Source organism: Gracilinanus agilis, chromosome 6, assembly GCF_016433145.1.
Source record: "Gracilinanus agilis isolate LMUSP501 chromosome 6, AgileGrace, whole genome shotgun sequence".
Taxonomy (NCBI): domain Eukaryota; kingdom Metazoa; phylum Chordata; class Mammalia; order Didelphimorphia; family Didelphidae; genus Gracilinanus; species Gracilinanus agilis.
In genome coordinates, this window is record NC_058135.1 from 282,936,283 (window position 1) to 282,950,282 (window position 14,000).

General features: G+C 37.7%; 2 protein-coding genes across 2 annotated transcripts in view; both read right to left on the reverse strand.

Annotated features, from left to right (window-relative positions):
• LOC123251057 (vomeronasal type-2 receptor 26-like) overlaps nucleotides 1–14,000 on the reverse strand; it is a 246,525-nt gene that overhangs the window by 57,037 nt on the left and 175,488 nt on the right. The gene's annotated exons all lie outside the window — the stretch shown is intronic.
• On the reverse strand, nucleotides 11,647–13,926 carry LOC123251737 (DNA primase small subunit-like). Its single transcript, XM_044681030.1, is given in 3 exon segments — nucleotides 11,647–12,333; nucleotides 12,335–12,971; nucleotides 13,914–13,926. Coding segments are annotated over 3 exon segments (1,266 nt in total). The 3' UTR covers nucleotides 11,647–11,717.

Here is a 14,000-nt window from a genome sequence, read left to right on the forward strand (position 1 = left end):
CTCTCTCTCTCTCTCTCTCTCTATATATATATATATATATATATCCATCTCTCTCTCCAGACATACACTCCTGTCAGGTTCCCTGAAACTTTCTCACATTCTATCTACAAATCCTGGCTAGCCAATTGAAACATGGAGATTTCTCTCTGACTTTCACCCTCTTCCTCTCCTCTTACTGTATCTCTAGCCTTCAGTGATCATCACTAACCAAAAATTTGACCTTTCTCTGCCTCAATTAATTCATCTATAAAATGAGGATAACAGCAATATATTACCATTGTTATTTTTATTATTTTTATTATTTAATGTTAGTAATACTGATCTTTGTAAGGCTGTAGACTCCATTAAAGCCATGAACAATAAAATAGCCTGAGTGTGAATGATATATTAGAGCAGTGATTCCCACCCCCCGGTGAGTGCTGCAGTAATCCAGGGGGGTGGTGATGGCCACAGGTGCATTTATCTTTCCTATTAATTGCTATTAAAATTTAAAAAAAATAATTTCCAGGGGGCTAAGTAATATTTTTTCTGGAAAGGGGGCGGTAGGCCAAAAAAGTTTAGGAACCACTGTATTAGAGGAATATAGCCTGAGATAAGAAGGCTTGAGTTCTAGTCTCACCTAAACTATTTACTAAGTTTGTGATTGAAGGAAAGCCCTTCATCCTCGAATTATAATGAGATCTAGCATTGATATTCCACTTGAGGATTTATAAAAATGTTTTACAAATTTTATCTCATTTTATTCTCACAAAAAAGTGAGAAATATGTTGTTATTAATCCATTTTACAGGTAAAGAATTGAGACATATGAAAATCATTAAAATAATGGATTACTGAAGTGTTTGCAACATGGGTCAAATCATTTTCACCCAAAGTTCAAATGGATAGTAATGAACCTCTTTGAATGTAAGTGGGCTGGGTTAAGATTAGGTATTGTGAATATTTTTTCCAGTTCCTTATACTGGGATAGATCCTAGTGGAATTCTTGCTTCACTAGCCTTGAGAGCTTCCTATATAGAATGATATGATTTTTTTTTGATACAATGAAAAGTTTTGACATTCACATGGACAACTGAGATAAAGTGGAAAATTAAAGAAGGTGCTAGGGATCTACCTCAAATATACACCGCCCCATTGGAGAAGAGCAGTTTCTTAAAATGACTGCAAATACACACATTTTTCAAGTAAATGACAATAATAGGTGACATTTACATAGCATTTTACCTGTTATCTCAGCAGATTACTACAGAAGCCCTGTGAGGCTGATCCTGCTATAACCCACATTAACAGCTGAAAAAAATTGAGGCTGAGACAGGTGAGTGAATTTCCCAGCATCGCAAAGCAAGTTGCATGTAAGAGAAAGATTTTGAATTTAGTTCTTCCTAAGTCCAAGTAAACTGATTCATCTATTCTGTTCCTGTGTGGCACAAGATGGTGTAATTGGCCTACTGTTTAAGAAAATTAAATTGGGAAATATTAAAGAAAATAAATAAAAATGTAATTGAAAATTATGAAAGTTAATATGTATATTTTTAAGTCAATGTTGTTATGATTAAAAATGATGAGGGCCGAGATCAAAAGGGAGAATAGTATTTTAATAAAAGCCATGCTGATAGAGATAAACTGACCACACGCCTGTAAGAAACCTATTCCAACATCACCTCAGCCATTTACCTTTCCTCTCTCCGTGCGCTCAGGTAGCTAAAAAAAAAAAAAGGCAGTCCCAAGTCACTTCCCCCTAATTTAGAAACCGTCCCTCACCTTGAATATGTCATCCAAAACAGGAAACCCCTTGGACCACGGGAAATGTAGTTTTTAAGGACCCCCACAGGTCCACAGAAGTTTGTCAAACACTATATTGAGGTTCAATCCTTCCAAATAGAACCCCAAGTGATTTTAACTAACACAATGTGGGGATTGGCTTGACCAGCAAGGGTCCTTATTCATGGGTTAGGCTCTTTTTTCAGTGAATTTTCTACCTTCAATTTGGAAAAGCAGAATTAATTAATTATCTGGCCTAGAGGGCTATCAGATTGCTTAGCTCCTCATTTCAAAAGCATTAAACACCAACTGTATGTTAGACATTTTGTTAAGGATTTAACAATGTTATCTCCTTTAATGTTCATAACAAGCTTGGGAGAAAGATGTCATCATTATTTATGATTTACACTTGAGGAAACTAAGGCAGATAGAGGTTAAATGACTTTCTCAGACTCACCCAGATAGTAAGGATACAAAATCAGATCTGAACTGAGATCTTCCAGACTGCAGACCTGCATTTTCTATCCCCTGAACCACTTAACTGAAAAGGAAGAGTAGAAGAGGTGTGTGGTAAGCACTTTTAGGAATTGCCTGGTGACCTTAGAAAGCCAAGAGTGATAGAAGGTGGAGTGGTGGCTCCCCTGAGGAAAAAGAATGACTTGGGCTGCATATCAGTCAGATCTGTAATTCAGTAAGGTCTGCCTAGTCCCTGACTACCGCCTCCAGAAGTTCTCCATGGCTAGAGACATTTTATGGGGGTCATTGGGCAGCAAATAAAGGACTCTGGTGATATTTTCCATAGCACATTGTAGGCTCAGGAAGCAGTGGTAGTGTTTACACAGAATACCGCAGAGAGAAACATATAAGGACCCAAGTAACGCTCTTAATTTTAGACTTTAAAACAGCATTAAACTGGAAATATCCCTGAACACTGTATACTAAGTTTCATCAACTGAATCTGAAATCATAATCAGGTGAATATGAGAAACATGTCTTTGCATCCATGATCCTGAGGGAATTGACAATATTGTTCCTTCTGTCAAAGGTCCCCTCTGCCATTCCCAGTCACATTCATCCTTTAAGTAAGTAGAAGTCATTTTGTCCAGATGGTGGATATGTACCTGCTAGTTAAATCATAATAAATGTTTTGATTGATTGATTGACTCTACCCTCACCAGCCCCTCAGTACTCCAAAGAAGTCTTCTCTTTTCCAGGTTAAAAATATTCAATTCTTTTAATATGTTCTCATATGACATGTGCCTGAGACCCTTCTTCTAGCTGAGTACCCATCCTCCAGAAACCCCCTATGGTGACAAGGCCCTTTATAAAATGAGAAATAATATTGTACTACAGAGGTCTTCTTTTTTTAATGATTAATTATTTTATTTTTAGAAAAAATTTTCCATGGTTACATAATTCATGTTTTTATTTTACCTTTCATCCCCTCAACCCTTCCAGCCCCCCACAGCCAACTTGCATTTACACTTGTTTTAACATGTGTGGTCAGTCAAGACTTATTTACATAGTATTGATAGTTACATTGGTGTGGTCCTTTCGGGTCTACATCCCCAATCATGTCCTCATCAATCCAAGTGTTCAAGCACTTGTTTTTCTTCTGTGTTTCCCCTCCTGCAGTCCTTCCTCTGAATGTGGGTAGCGTCTTTTCCATAAATCCCTCAGAATTGTCTTGGGTCATTGCACTGCTGCTAGTACCGACATCCATTACGTTCGATTTTACCACAGTGTATCAGTCTCTGTGTACAGTGTTCTCCTGGTTCTGCTCCTTTCACTCTGCATCAATTCCTGGAGGTCTTTCCAGTTCACATGGAATTCCTCCAGTTCTTTATTCCTTTGAGCACAATAGTATTCCATCACCAGCATATACCACAGTTTGTTCAGCCATTCCCCAATTGAAAGGAATACCCTTGCTTTCCAGTTTTTTGCCACCACAAGGAGCATGGCTATAAATATTTTTATACAAGTCTGTTTATCTATGATCTCTTTGGGGTACAAACCCAGCAATGGTATGGCTGGATCAAAGGGCAGGCATTCTTTTATCACTTTTTGGGCATAGTTCCAAATTGCTATCCAGAATGGTTGGATCAGTTCACAACTCCACCAGCAGGACAGAGGTCTTCTTAAGAGGGTAATTTACAGTAGAACCAACATCCTTATTCTTTTTTTTTAACCCTTAACTTCTCTGTATTGGCTCCTAGGTGGAAGAGTGGTAAGGGTGGGCAATAGGGGTCAAGTGACTTGCCCAGGGTCACACAGCTGGGAAGTGTCTGAGGCCAAATTTCAACCTAGGACCTTCTGTCTCTAGGCCTGACTCTCCATCGACTGAGCTGCCCAGCTGTCCCCCCACCAACATCCTTATTCTTGAAAGATATTTATTTTACCTTAATTCAGTACCATGTTAGTACTTTTCATTGATATATCACATTGCTCACTCACATTGAGCTTGAAGTCCATTGAATATCCTGATTTTTTTATCTATATATGTATTTATAACCATGCTTTTTCTGTCATGTACTTCCTAAGATTTCCTTTTTTAACCTAAAATGTTATCCTTTACATTTTTTCTACTGAATATCACCATAACTTCCTTGACCAAAACATTTAAATTGTTGAAGTTATTTGAGTCCTGTCTGTGTCAGCACATCTGTTTGCTATCTCTCCCAGAGATTTGTAATTTCAATGAATAGGCCATCTATGGTTTTGTACAAATCACTGACAAAAATGGAACCTGAACAATTCCATTTAGGGGTACATAATTTTGAAATTCCACTGGGGCACTACTCTTTAAGTAGAGCACTCAATAATAAATCAACCATCTTATTAGATAAGAAAACACTAAGAGTTTTTGATAGTGATCTAATCGTGGCAAAGTAAAAAATATTTTGTGATAGAGACATTTTTCTGTACCTCTTCTGAAGTCAGATATGTGTTTTGAATAAAGACATGGTAGGAAGGTCTTAAGGAGAAGGAAATGGCAAACCAATGCAGTATCTTTGTCAAGGAAATGCTGAATGGAGTCAAAAAGTGTCATATTCCACACACATTACTAAAGAACAGAAAGACCTAAGAGATCACGACTTCAGCTTTGCTTCTGGGAGCTGCACAAATCCAGAGGCTTAAAAAGCAGAACTTCTGGATAGGGCACAATAGGATTGGTGTCTTGACTTTTTTTTTTCTTTCTTTTTTTTTACCCTTACCTTCCACTTTGGAATCAATACTGTGTATTGATTTCAAGACAGAAGAGTGGTAAGGGTTAGGCAATGAGGGTTAAGTAACTTGCCCAGGTTCACAAAGCTAGGAAGTGTCTGAGGGCAGATTTTAACCTTGGACCTGCCAACTGTTGGCCTGGCTCTCAACTCATTGGGCTACCCAACTGCCCCTTGACCTTTTTTATAGGCAAATTTTTCTCTAATGAGAGTTTCTGTTATTTGATGAGCTATGTCAGCTCTGGTTTGTCCCTTTCTAATATGATTTGCATATAACAACTTCAGATGGGTCTTTAGGACGTAGATATGGTTGGAAAAATCAAGATATATTTATAAGGCTTTTTAGAATTTAAACATTTATTCTTAGTGCCATTTTCAGTGGGGATGGGTAGGAGGGATGTTTTCCTATTTCTAGGCACAAGCCAGATACAATGACATCACTCAGAGAGTGAATTACTATGGGAGTCTGCTTTGCCCTGGAGCTCTGCACCTGGGTCTCTTATTCTTGCTGATAAACAAGTAGAAAATTTACTTGGAAATATATGTCTAAATATGGTTTAAATCTTCTGGGATTTGACTAATCTCATAAATTATGAGAAAATCACAAGACCCATTGACATCTCTTGAGAGTTAGATTGAGGGGTGCAGAAGCTTCCAAAGTTCTACTCTTTCTGTCAACAGTCTGCTGCAGTGATTATAGATTGCCATGAATTACATCAGGCCTGGGTTGATGTGAGATGAGAAGGTCAGAAAGTATAATCATCTGGAATAGGGAGTGGCACATTAGCCTCCCAAATCAGATGGATTTTAGACCTTTTTATCACTCATATACACTACCACAGTGTTTTAAGTAGGGCAAATACTTAATAAATATTATTGATGAAAAGAATGGGCCTAATAATAAAAGCTAGCATTCATATATACATACATTATTCATATTATATATATGTATATATATATATCCATTTACAGATTCCATCTCATTTGGTTCTTAAGATTATCTTGCAAAGCAAATAGAATTATTATCCCTGTTTTTAAAATGAAGAAACCAACGATGAAAGATGTTAAGTTCTTTTACCCGGGCTTTAAAGATGCAGGAAGCAGTCTCTTCCTTCTCCATCTCTTTTTACAGTTAAGGAAACTAAGACAATTGGGATTAAGTGACTTTCCAAAGGTCATATACTTAATAAATTTCTAAGGTCATATTTTAACTCAGAAACCCATCTCAAAATATATCATTGACTCAAGTCCTTCCCAACTCTAGTTACTTTCCTCTAGAGTCCCTTTAGTCTATCAATTTCCTTCTTAAATCACATCATCTAGACCTGAACACACTACTCAACATATGGTAAAAAAGGCAGATTACGCTAATAGTATTTTCTCTTGTTCTTGGAAATGGCAAATTTTAATGAAGCCCAAGATCCATTTTTCTTTTTTTTTATTAGACATTTATTAATATTTGTTTTTAACCTGTTTACATACTTTATGCCCCTACTTTCCCCTTCAACCCCCGCTCACCTCCCACCCATGGTCAACGCACATTTCCACTGGTTGTAACATGTGTGCTTGTGCAGGGTCTATTTCCCATTCATGTCCACCTCAGCCCATGCATTCAAGCAATTGTTTATCTTATATGTTTCCTCTCCTGCAGTCCTTCCTCTGAATGTGGGTAGCATCTTTACCATAAATCCCTCAGAGCTGTCTTGTGTCATTGCAGTGCTGCTGGTACAGGAGCCCATTACATTTGATTATACCATAGTATATCAGTCTCTGTGTACAATGTTCTTCTGGCTCTGCTCCTTTCACTCTGCATCACTTCCTGGAGGTCTCTCCAATTTGCATGGAATTCCTCCAGTTTATTATTCCTTTTAGCACGATAGTATTCCATCACCCACATATACCACAATTTGTTCAGCCATTCCCCAATTGAAGGACATCCCCTCATTTTCCAGTTTTTTGCCACTACAAAAAGCTCAGCTATAAATATTTTTGTACAAGTCTGTTTATCTCTGATCTGTTTGGGGTACAAACCCAGCAATGGTATGGCTGGATCGAAGGGCAGGCAGTCTTTTATAGCCCTTTGGGCATAGTTCCAAATTGCCAGCCAGAATGGTTGGATCATTTCACAACTCCACCAGCAATGCATCAATGTCCCGATTTTGCCACATCCCCTCCAACATTCATTACTCTCCCCTTCTTTCATTTTAGCCAATCTGCTAGGTGTGAGGTGATACCTCAGAGTTGTTTTGATTTGCATTTCTCTAATTATTAGAGATTTGGAACACTTTCTCATGTGCTTATTGATACTTTTGATTTCTTTACCTGAAAATTGCCTATTCATGTCTCTTGCCCATTTATCAATTGGGGAATGGCTTGATTTTTTAAACAATTGCTTTAACTCCTTGTATATTTGAGTGATTAGACCCCTGTCAGAGTTTTTTGTTATAAAGATTTTTTCCCAATTTGTTGTTTCCCTTCTGATTTTGACTACATTGTTTTTGTTTGTACAAAAGCTTTTTAGCTTAATATAATCAAAACCATTAAATTTACATTTTGTAATTTTCTCTAACTCTTGCTTGGTTTTAAAATCTTTCCTTTCCCAGAGATCTGACAAGTATACTATTCTGTGTTCACTTAACTTATTTATAGTTTCCCTCTTCATATTCAAGTCATTCACCCATTCTGAATTTATCTTGGTGTAGGGTGTGAGATGTTGATCTAAGCCTAATATCTCCCATATTGTTTTCCAAATTTCCCAGCAGTTTTTGTCAAATAGTGGATTCATGTCCCAAAAGTTGGGTTCTTTGGGTTTATCATACACTATCTTGCTGATATTATTAACCCCGAGTCTATTCCACTGATTCTCCCTTCTATCTCTTAGCCAGTACCATATTGATTTAATGACTGCTGCTTTATAGTATAGTTTGATATCTGGTAATGCTAGGCCCCCTTCCTTCACATTTTTTTCATTATTTCCTTTGATATTCTTGATCTTTTGTTATTCCAGATGAAATTTGTTATAGTTTTTCCTAATTCAGTAAAGAAGTTTTTTGGTAATTTGATAGGTATGGCATTAAATAGGTAAATTAATTTGGGTAGAATTGTCATTTTTATTATGTTAGCTCATCCTACCCATGAACAGTTAATGGCTTTCTAATTGTTGAGGTCCAGTTTTATTTGTTTGGAAAGTGTTTTGTAGTTGTTTTCATATAATAGCTGTGTTTTTTTTGTTAGATTGATTCCCAAGTATTTTATATTGTCTAGGGTGATTTTGAATGGTGTTTCTCTTTCTACTTCTTGCTGTTCTAATGTGTTGGAAATGTATAGAAATGCTGATGATTTATGTGCATTTATTTTGTATCCTGCAACTTTGCTAAAGTTGTTGATTATTTCTACCAGCCTCTTAGTTGATTCTCTAGGATTTTTTAAGTATACCATCATATCATCTGCAAAGAGTGATAGCTTAGTCTCCTCATTGCCTATTTTGATACCTTCAATTTCTTTTTCTTCTCTAATTGCTATTCAAGTGTTTCTAGTACTATGTTGAATAACAGAGGTGATAATGGGCATCCTTGTTTGACTCCTGATCTTATTGGGAAGTCTTCTAATTTATCCCCATTGTATATAATGCTTGTTGATGGTTTTAGGTATATATTGTTTATTATTTTTAGGAAGGGTCCTTCCATTCCTATACTTTTCAATGTTTTCAATAGGAACGGGTGCAGTATTTTGTCAAAGGCTTTTTCAGCATCTATTGAGATGATCATGTGATTTTTGTTTGTTAGACTGTTGATATGGTCAATTATGTGGATGGTTTTCCTAATGTTGAACCAACCTTGCATTCCTGGTATAAATCCCACCTGATCATGGTGGATGATCTTCTTAATTACTTGCTGGAGTCTCTTTGCTAGTATTCTATTTAAGATTTTTGCATCTATGTTCATTAGGGAGATTGGTCTATAGTTTTCTTTCTCTGTTTTTGGTCTACCTGGCTTTGGAATCAGTACCATATTTGTATCATAAAAGGAATTTGGTAGGACTCCTTCTTTGATTATCATATCAAATAATTTGTATAGTATTGGGATTAGTTGCTCTTTGAATGTCTGATAGAATTCACTTGTGAATCCATCAGGCCCTGGCGATTTTTTCTTAGGGAGTTCTTTAATGGCTTGTTCAATTTCTATTTCTGATATTGGATTATTTAGGTATTCTATTTCTTCTGCTGTTAATCTAGGCAGTTTATATTTTTGTAAATATTCGTCCATATCTCCTAAATTGTTATATTTATTGCCATATAATTGGGCAAAATAGTTTTTAATGATTGCCTTAATTTCCCCTTCATTAGAGGTGAGGTCTCCCTTTTCACCTCTAATACTGTCAATTTGGTTTTCTTCTTTCCTTTTTCTCATTAGATTGACTAGTACTTTATCTATTTTATCTGTTTTTTCAAAATACCAGCTTCTAGTCTTATTTATTAATTCAATAGTTCTTTTACTTTCAATTTTTTTTAATTTCTCCCTTAATTTTTAGTATTTCTAATTTAGTTTTCATCTGGGGATTTTTAATTTGCTCACTTTCTAATTTTTTGAGTTGCATGCCCAATTCATTAATCTCTGCCCTCCTTAATTTGTTAATATATGCACTCAAGGATATAAATTTCCCCCTGAGTACTGCCTTGGCCGCATCCCACGGAGTTTGGTAGGATGTCTCATCATTGTCATTTTCTTCAATGAAATTGTTGATTGTTTCTATGATTCCTTCTTTGACAAATTGGTTTTGGAGAATCATATTGTTTAATTTCCAAGTGGTTTTTGATTTGCCTGTCCAGGTGCCCTTACTAATTATTATTTTTATCTCATTATGATCTGAGAAGGTTACATTTATTATATCTGCTCATTTCCATTTGTTTGCCATGATTCTATGCCTTATTACATGGTCAATCTTTGTGAATGTGCCATGTGCAGCTGAAAAGAAGGTGTATTCCTTTTTGTCCCTCTTTATTTTTCTCCACATATCAACTAAATCTCATATTTCTATGACTTCATTCACCTCTCTTACCTCTTTCTTATTTATTTTTTGGTTTGATTTATCTAGTTCTGACAGAGGAATATTTAGATCTCCCACTATTATGGTTTTACTATCTATTTCCTTCTTGAGCTCTGCCAGTTTCTCCTTTATAAATTTGGGTGCTATGCCACTTGGTGCATACATATTGAGCATTGTTATTTCCTCATTGTTTATACTGCCTTTAATTAGGATGTAATGACCTTCCCTGTCTTTTTTAATCATATCTATTTTTACTTTGGCTTTGTCAGAAATCATAATAGCCACTCCTGCCTTCTTTTTCTCATTTGACGCCCAAAAGATTTTGCTCAAACCCTGAACCTTAAACTTGTGTATGTCCACCCACCTCATATGTGTTTCTTGTAGACAACATATAGTGGGATTTTGGTTTCTAATTCACTCTTCTATTTGCTTCCGTTTTATGAGCGAGTTCATCCCATTCACATTCAGAGTTATAATCATAAGTTGTGCATTTGCTGACATTTTCGAATCCTCTCCTCTTCCTACCCCCTTTTTCTTTATACTTTTTTCCTTTTAAATCAGTGGTTTGCTATTGAGCCCCTCTCCCTTATCCTCTCCCTTGATTAACTTCCCTTTCTACCCCCTTCCTTATCCCCCCTCTTTTTGTTTATAAAGGCCTTATGAATTCCCTCCCTCTTCTCCCCTCCCTTTTTTTTACCTCCCCACTCCCCTGCTCTCCTTGGTTTATCCCTTCTAACTTTCTCAGAAGGGTTAGATAAGAGTTTTATGTCCCAATGGATAGTATAGCTACTCTTCCCTCTCTGGGTTGATTACACTAAGAGTAAAGTTTGATTATTACCTCTTAATGCTCTCTTCCTCTCCTTCTTATAATAGTATTTGTCCCCTCTCCCTCCCATGCCCTCTTTGTGTGTAATAGAATATCCTATTTTCTTATTCACTCAAGTATGTGTAGAATTTATTATTTAAAAAAGCAAGCTGTAAGAAACAGATTCAGTTTCATGTGTAATCTTCTATGTTCTGTATGGAAAGGCTCGTTTTTTTGGGGGGTGTTTTAAGTTAAAAGGTTCCATGTGCTGTTTAAAATTAATTGTGGGGGACAGCTAGGTGGCTCAGTGGTTCAAATATGGCCTCAGACACTTCTAACTGTGAGATCCTGGGCAAATCACTTGGTCCATATTGATTACCCCTTACCACTCTTGGAACCAATACATAGTATTGATTCTAAGAGAAGGTGAGGGTTAAAAAGAATTAATTGTGAAGACTAGGCACAGGGACTGGTCAACAGAAACCCATTAAAGTTCTGTCGTGACTCAGAACAATTATGAGGACAATAAATTTAACTAGCTGAGACTTAAGGAAAAACCCTTCCTCTACCAGGAAAATCTTCTGGTTGTTTCCAGTGAATTGAAATTAAGACCTTTGGAGACCTTTGTTTTATTATTAAAGGCAGCTGGGCAATAAACTTTTGTTACCAAAAAATATTATTAAAGGGGCCCACATGGAAAGCTAATGATCTGGAATCTTTGAAAGCCAGATTTCTACTCTATCCCAAATTCTCTTTCTGCTATGCCTTGTTTATAGATTTTCTTTTTTCTTAAATGGCATTGTGTATGGTCCAGTATATTATTACACGGTTGGATGTTGGAGGTCAGAGGAATCCATGTGGGTATAGAGGGAGCCGTTGTCTTCAGAAATCTCTCTGTGTATCACTCTTCCTCAGAAGTTCTCCTTTTCTGAACTTATCCACTTCTTCCAAAAATTGTTCAAAACTTCTCACATAGGGAGCTAGACTGGTCTTCTTATAATCTCTCGTGCGATGCTTGACTTTGGCCTCGGCTTCGTTCTCCTTGTTCCCTTCCTCTTTGTTAGTGGACGCCGGATCTAATTCATGGCAGATCTGGCTTATGGTAGGAACAGCAAAAGGGTCAAACTGATCCACTTTCTGCAAATCAATAGGAACAGAAATACGACCTGTTTTAGGATGAACACTGAATGGACTCTTCAGTAAATGATTGATTCCTTTGCTAACATTAATATCCAGGCGAGGAAAACAGTATTGCAGCATGATCTCATACTCTACGAAGGCTCCAAATTTCTCCTTTCTGACAGGCCGATTTTTGCTCACTATTTTCTTCAAATATTCCCAGCACTGGACTGAATTGTGACACTTTTGGAATCCTAGCTGAAGATCAGCATGAAGGGATTCAGGAATAAGAGTTAAAATCTTATCCCAGTTCTCTTTGTTTTCAAGAATATCTTGACCAGCCAGGGCATATTCTTCAAAATATTTTTCTACTATGTCTTGATTTTCTGACAAAAGGGTGAATCTTTGTACCGAGATGAACCTTCTTTTTCATGTCTTCTCCTCCCTTCACAAGACTCAGATATTCTACTATCCGAGAGCGGACGGCTGACGAAAGTTTCCTGATGGCTTCATCGCAGACCCAACAGTGAACACCTCTCCTTCCCGAGTATACCCAGAGGCAATGTCTAAATCCAAAGTCCTCTTTCAGGGCTCTGTCTAGGATGCGGACGGCCATCATCATGAGGGTCCAGCATTTGGAACAGATATCTGCAGAACTACAGCACCTCCTCACGTCGTCATAGTCTGTCATGTCGATGTCAAACACCAGCTCTTTCTCCTGCGTCTGAAAAGCCCCCAGTTTCACCGTACTGTGCTGGATGGGTCTGTGCGAATATACTGCTCCGATATCAATTTTGTAGGGATTTACCTTCTGTATCTCCTTTTCCATTTCACTTTGGTTGTTGAAAGACTGGTAGCGGATGTATATATCATCTTTCAGAGTGAATGAAAACTCCCAGTGCTGAAAATAATTCTTCACCACTCCGCCATAGTTGAACCAGCGATAGTATTGGGAGAAGGGGAAGAGCCTCCGGTAATACAGCTTGAGCAGCTCAGGCAGCTCTGTGGGGTTAAACCCTTCAGGGCAATTTTGCTGAATTATTTCTGTTAGTATGCAGTCCAGGTTTCTATTAATTTTTGGTTTTTCTGGAAGACCAATTATTCTCAAATTGTCTCTTCTAGACCGGTTTTCTTGGTCTGTCACTCTCTCATTGAGATATTTCATGTTTCCTTCTATTTTTTCAGTCTTTTGACTTTGTTTTATTTGTTCTTCTTGTCTTGAGAGATCATTAGCTTCTACTTGCTCAATTCTAGCCTTTAGGGATTGATTTTCGGCTATAATCTTTCGGTTTTCGGCTATGATCTTTTGATTTTCGGCTATAATCTTCTGGTTTTCGGCCATAATCTTCTGGTTTTCGGCCATAATCTTCTGGTATTCCTTTTCAATCTGGTCATTTCTGGTGTTCAATTTGCTTATCAGTTCATTTGGTTTCTGAGCCTCACTTTCCAATTGCAAGATTCTACCTTTTAAACTGTTATTTTCTTGCCAGAGCTCTTCCATTTTCCTCAAAATCTCAGTTTTGAACTCTTCCATAGCTTGTGAGGAGTTTTCCTTATTTGAGGAAGGTCCGGATGCTTGTTTGTTCTCCTCCTCTGTTTGCTCGGTTGTCTGGATTTTCTCTGTGTAAAAGTTGTCGAGTGTTAAAGACTTCTTTTTCTTGTTGTTAATCTTTCTCTTCTGAACTTCCTGAGACTGGGTAGCCATCGTTAGCCCAGCAGCTTCTCAGGTTTATCCTCGCGCTCAGGGTCTGTCCACGGTCAAGCCCCCTGGTAGACCCCCTTGCTTGATCGTCTGCCATAGGTTTCTTTACAAGTCTCAGGGTGCTGCTTCCACAGTCGTATACCCGTCTGCACTGGTTCCCCACTCAGGGTTTCAGAGCTTTAGCTTGTGGCTGTGTCTGCCTCCACCCACGCCTCTGCCCGTGCCTGCGCTCTGAGCCAGCGCTCTGCGCCCTGCGCCTGCGCTCTGCATCCTGCGCCCTGGGTCCGCTCTCAGTGTCCTGCTCCCACGCTCAAATTTTGTGTGCTTTTGTTAGCTTTTTGGGG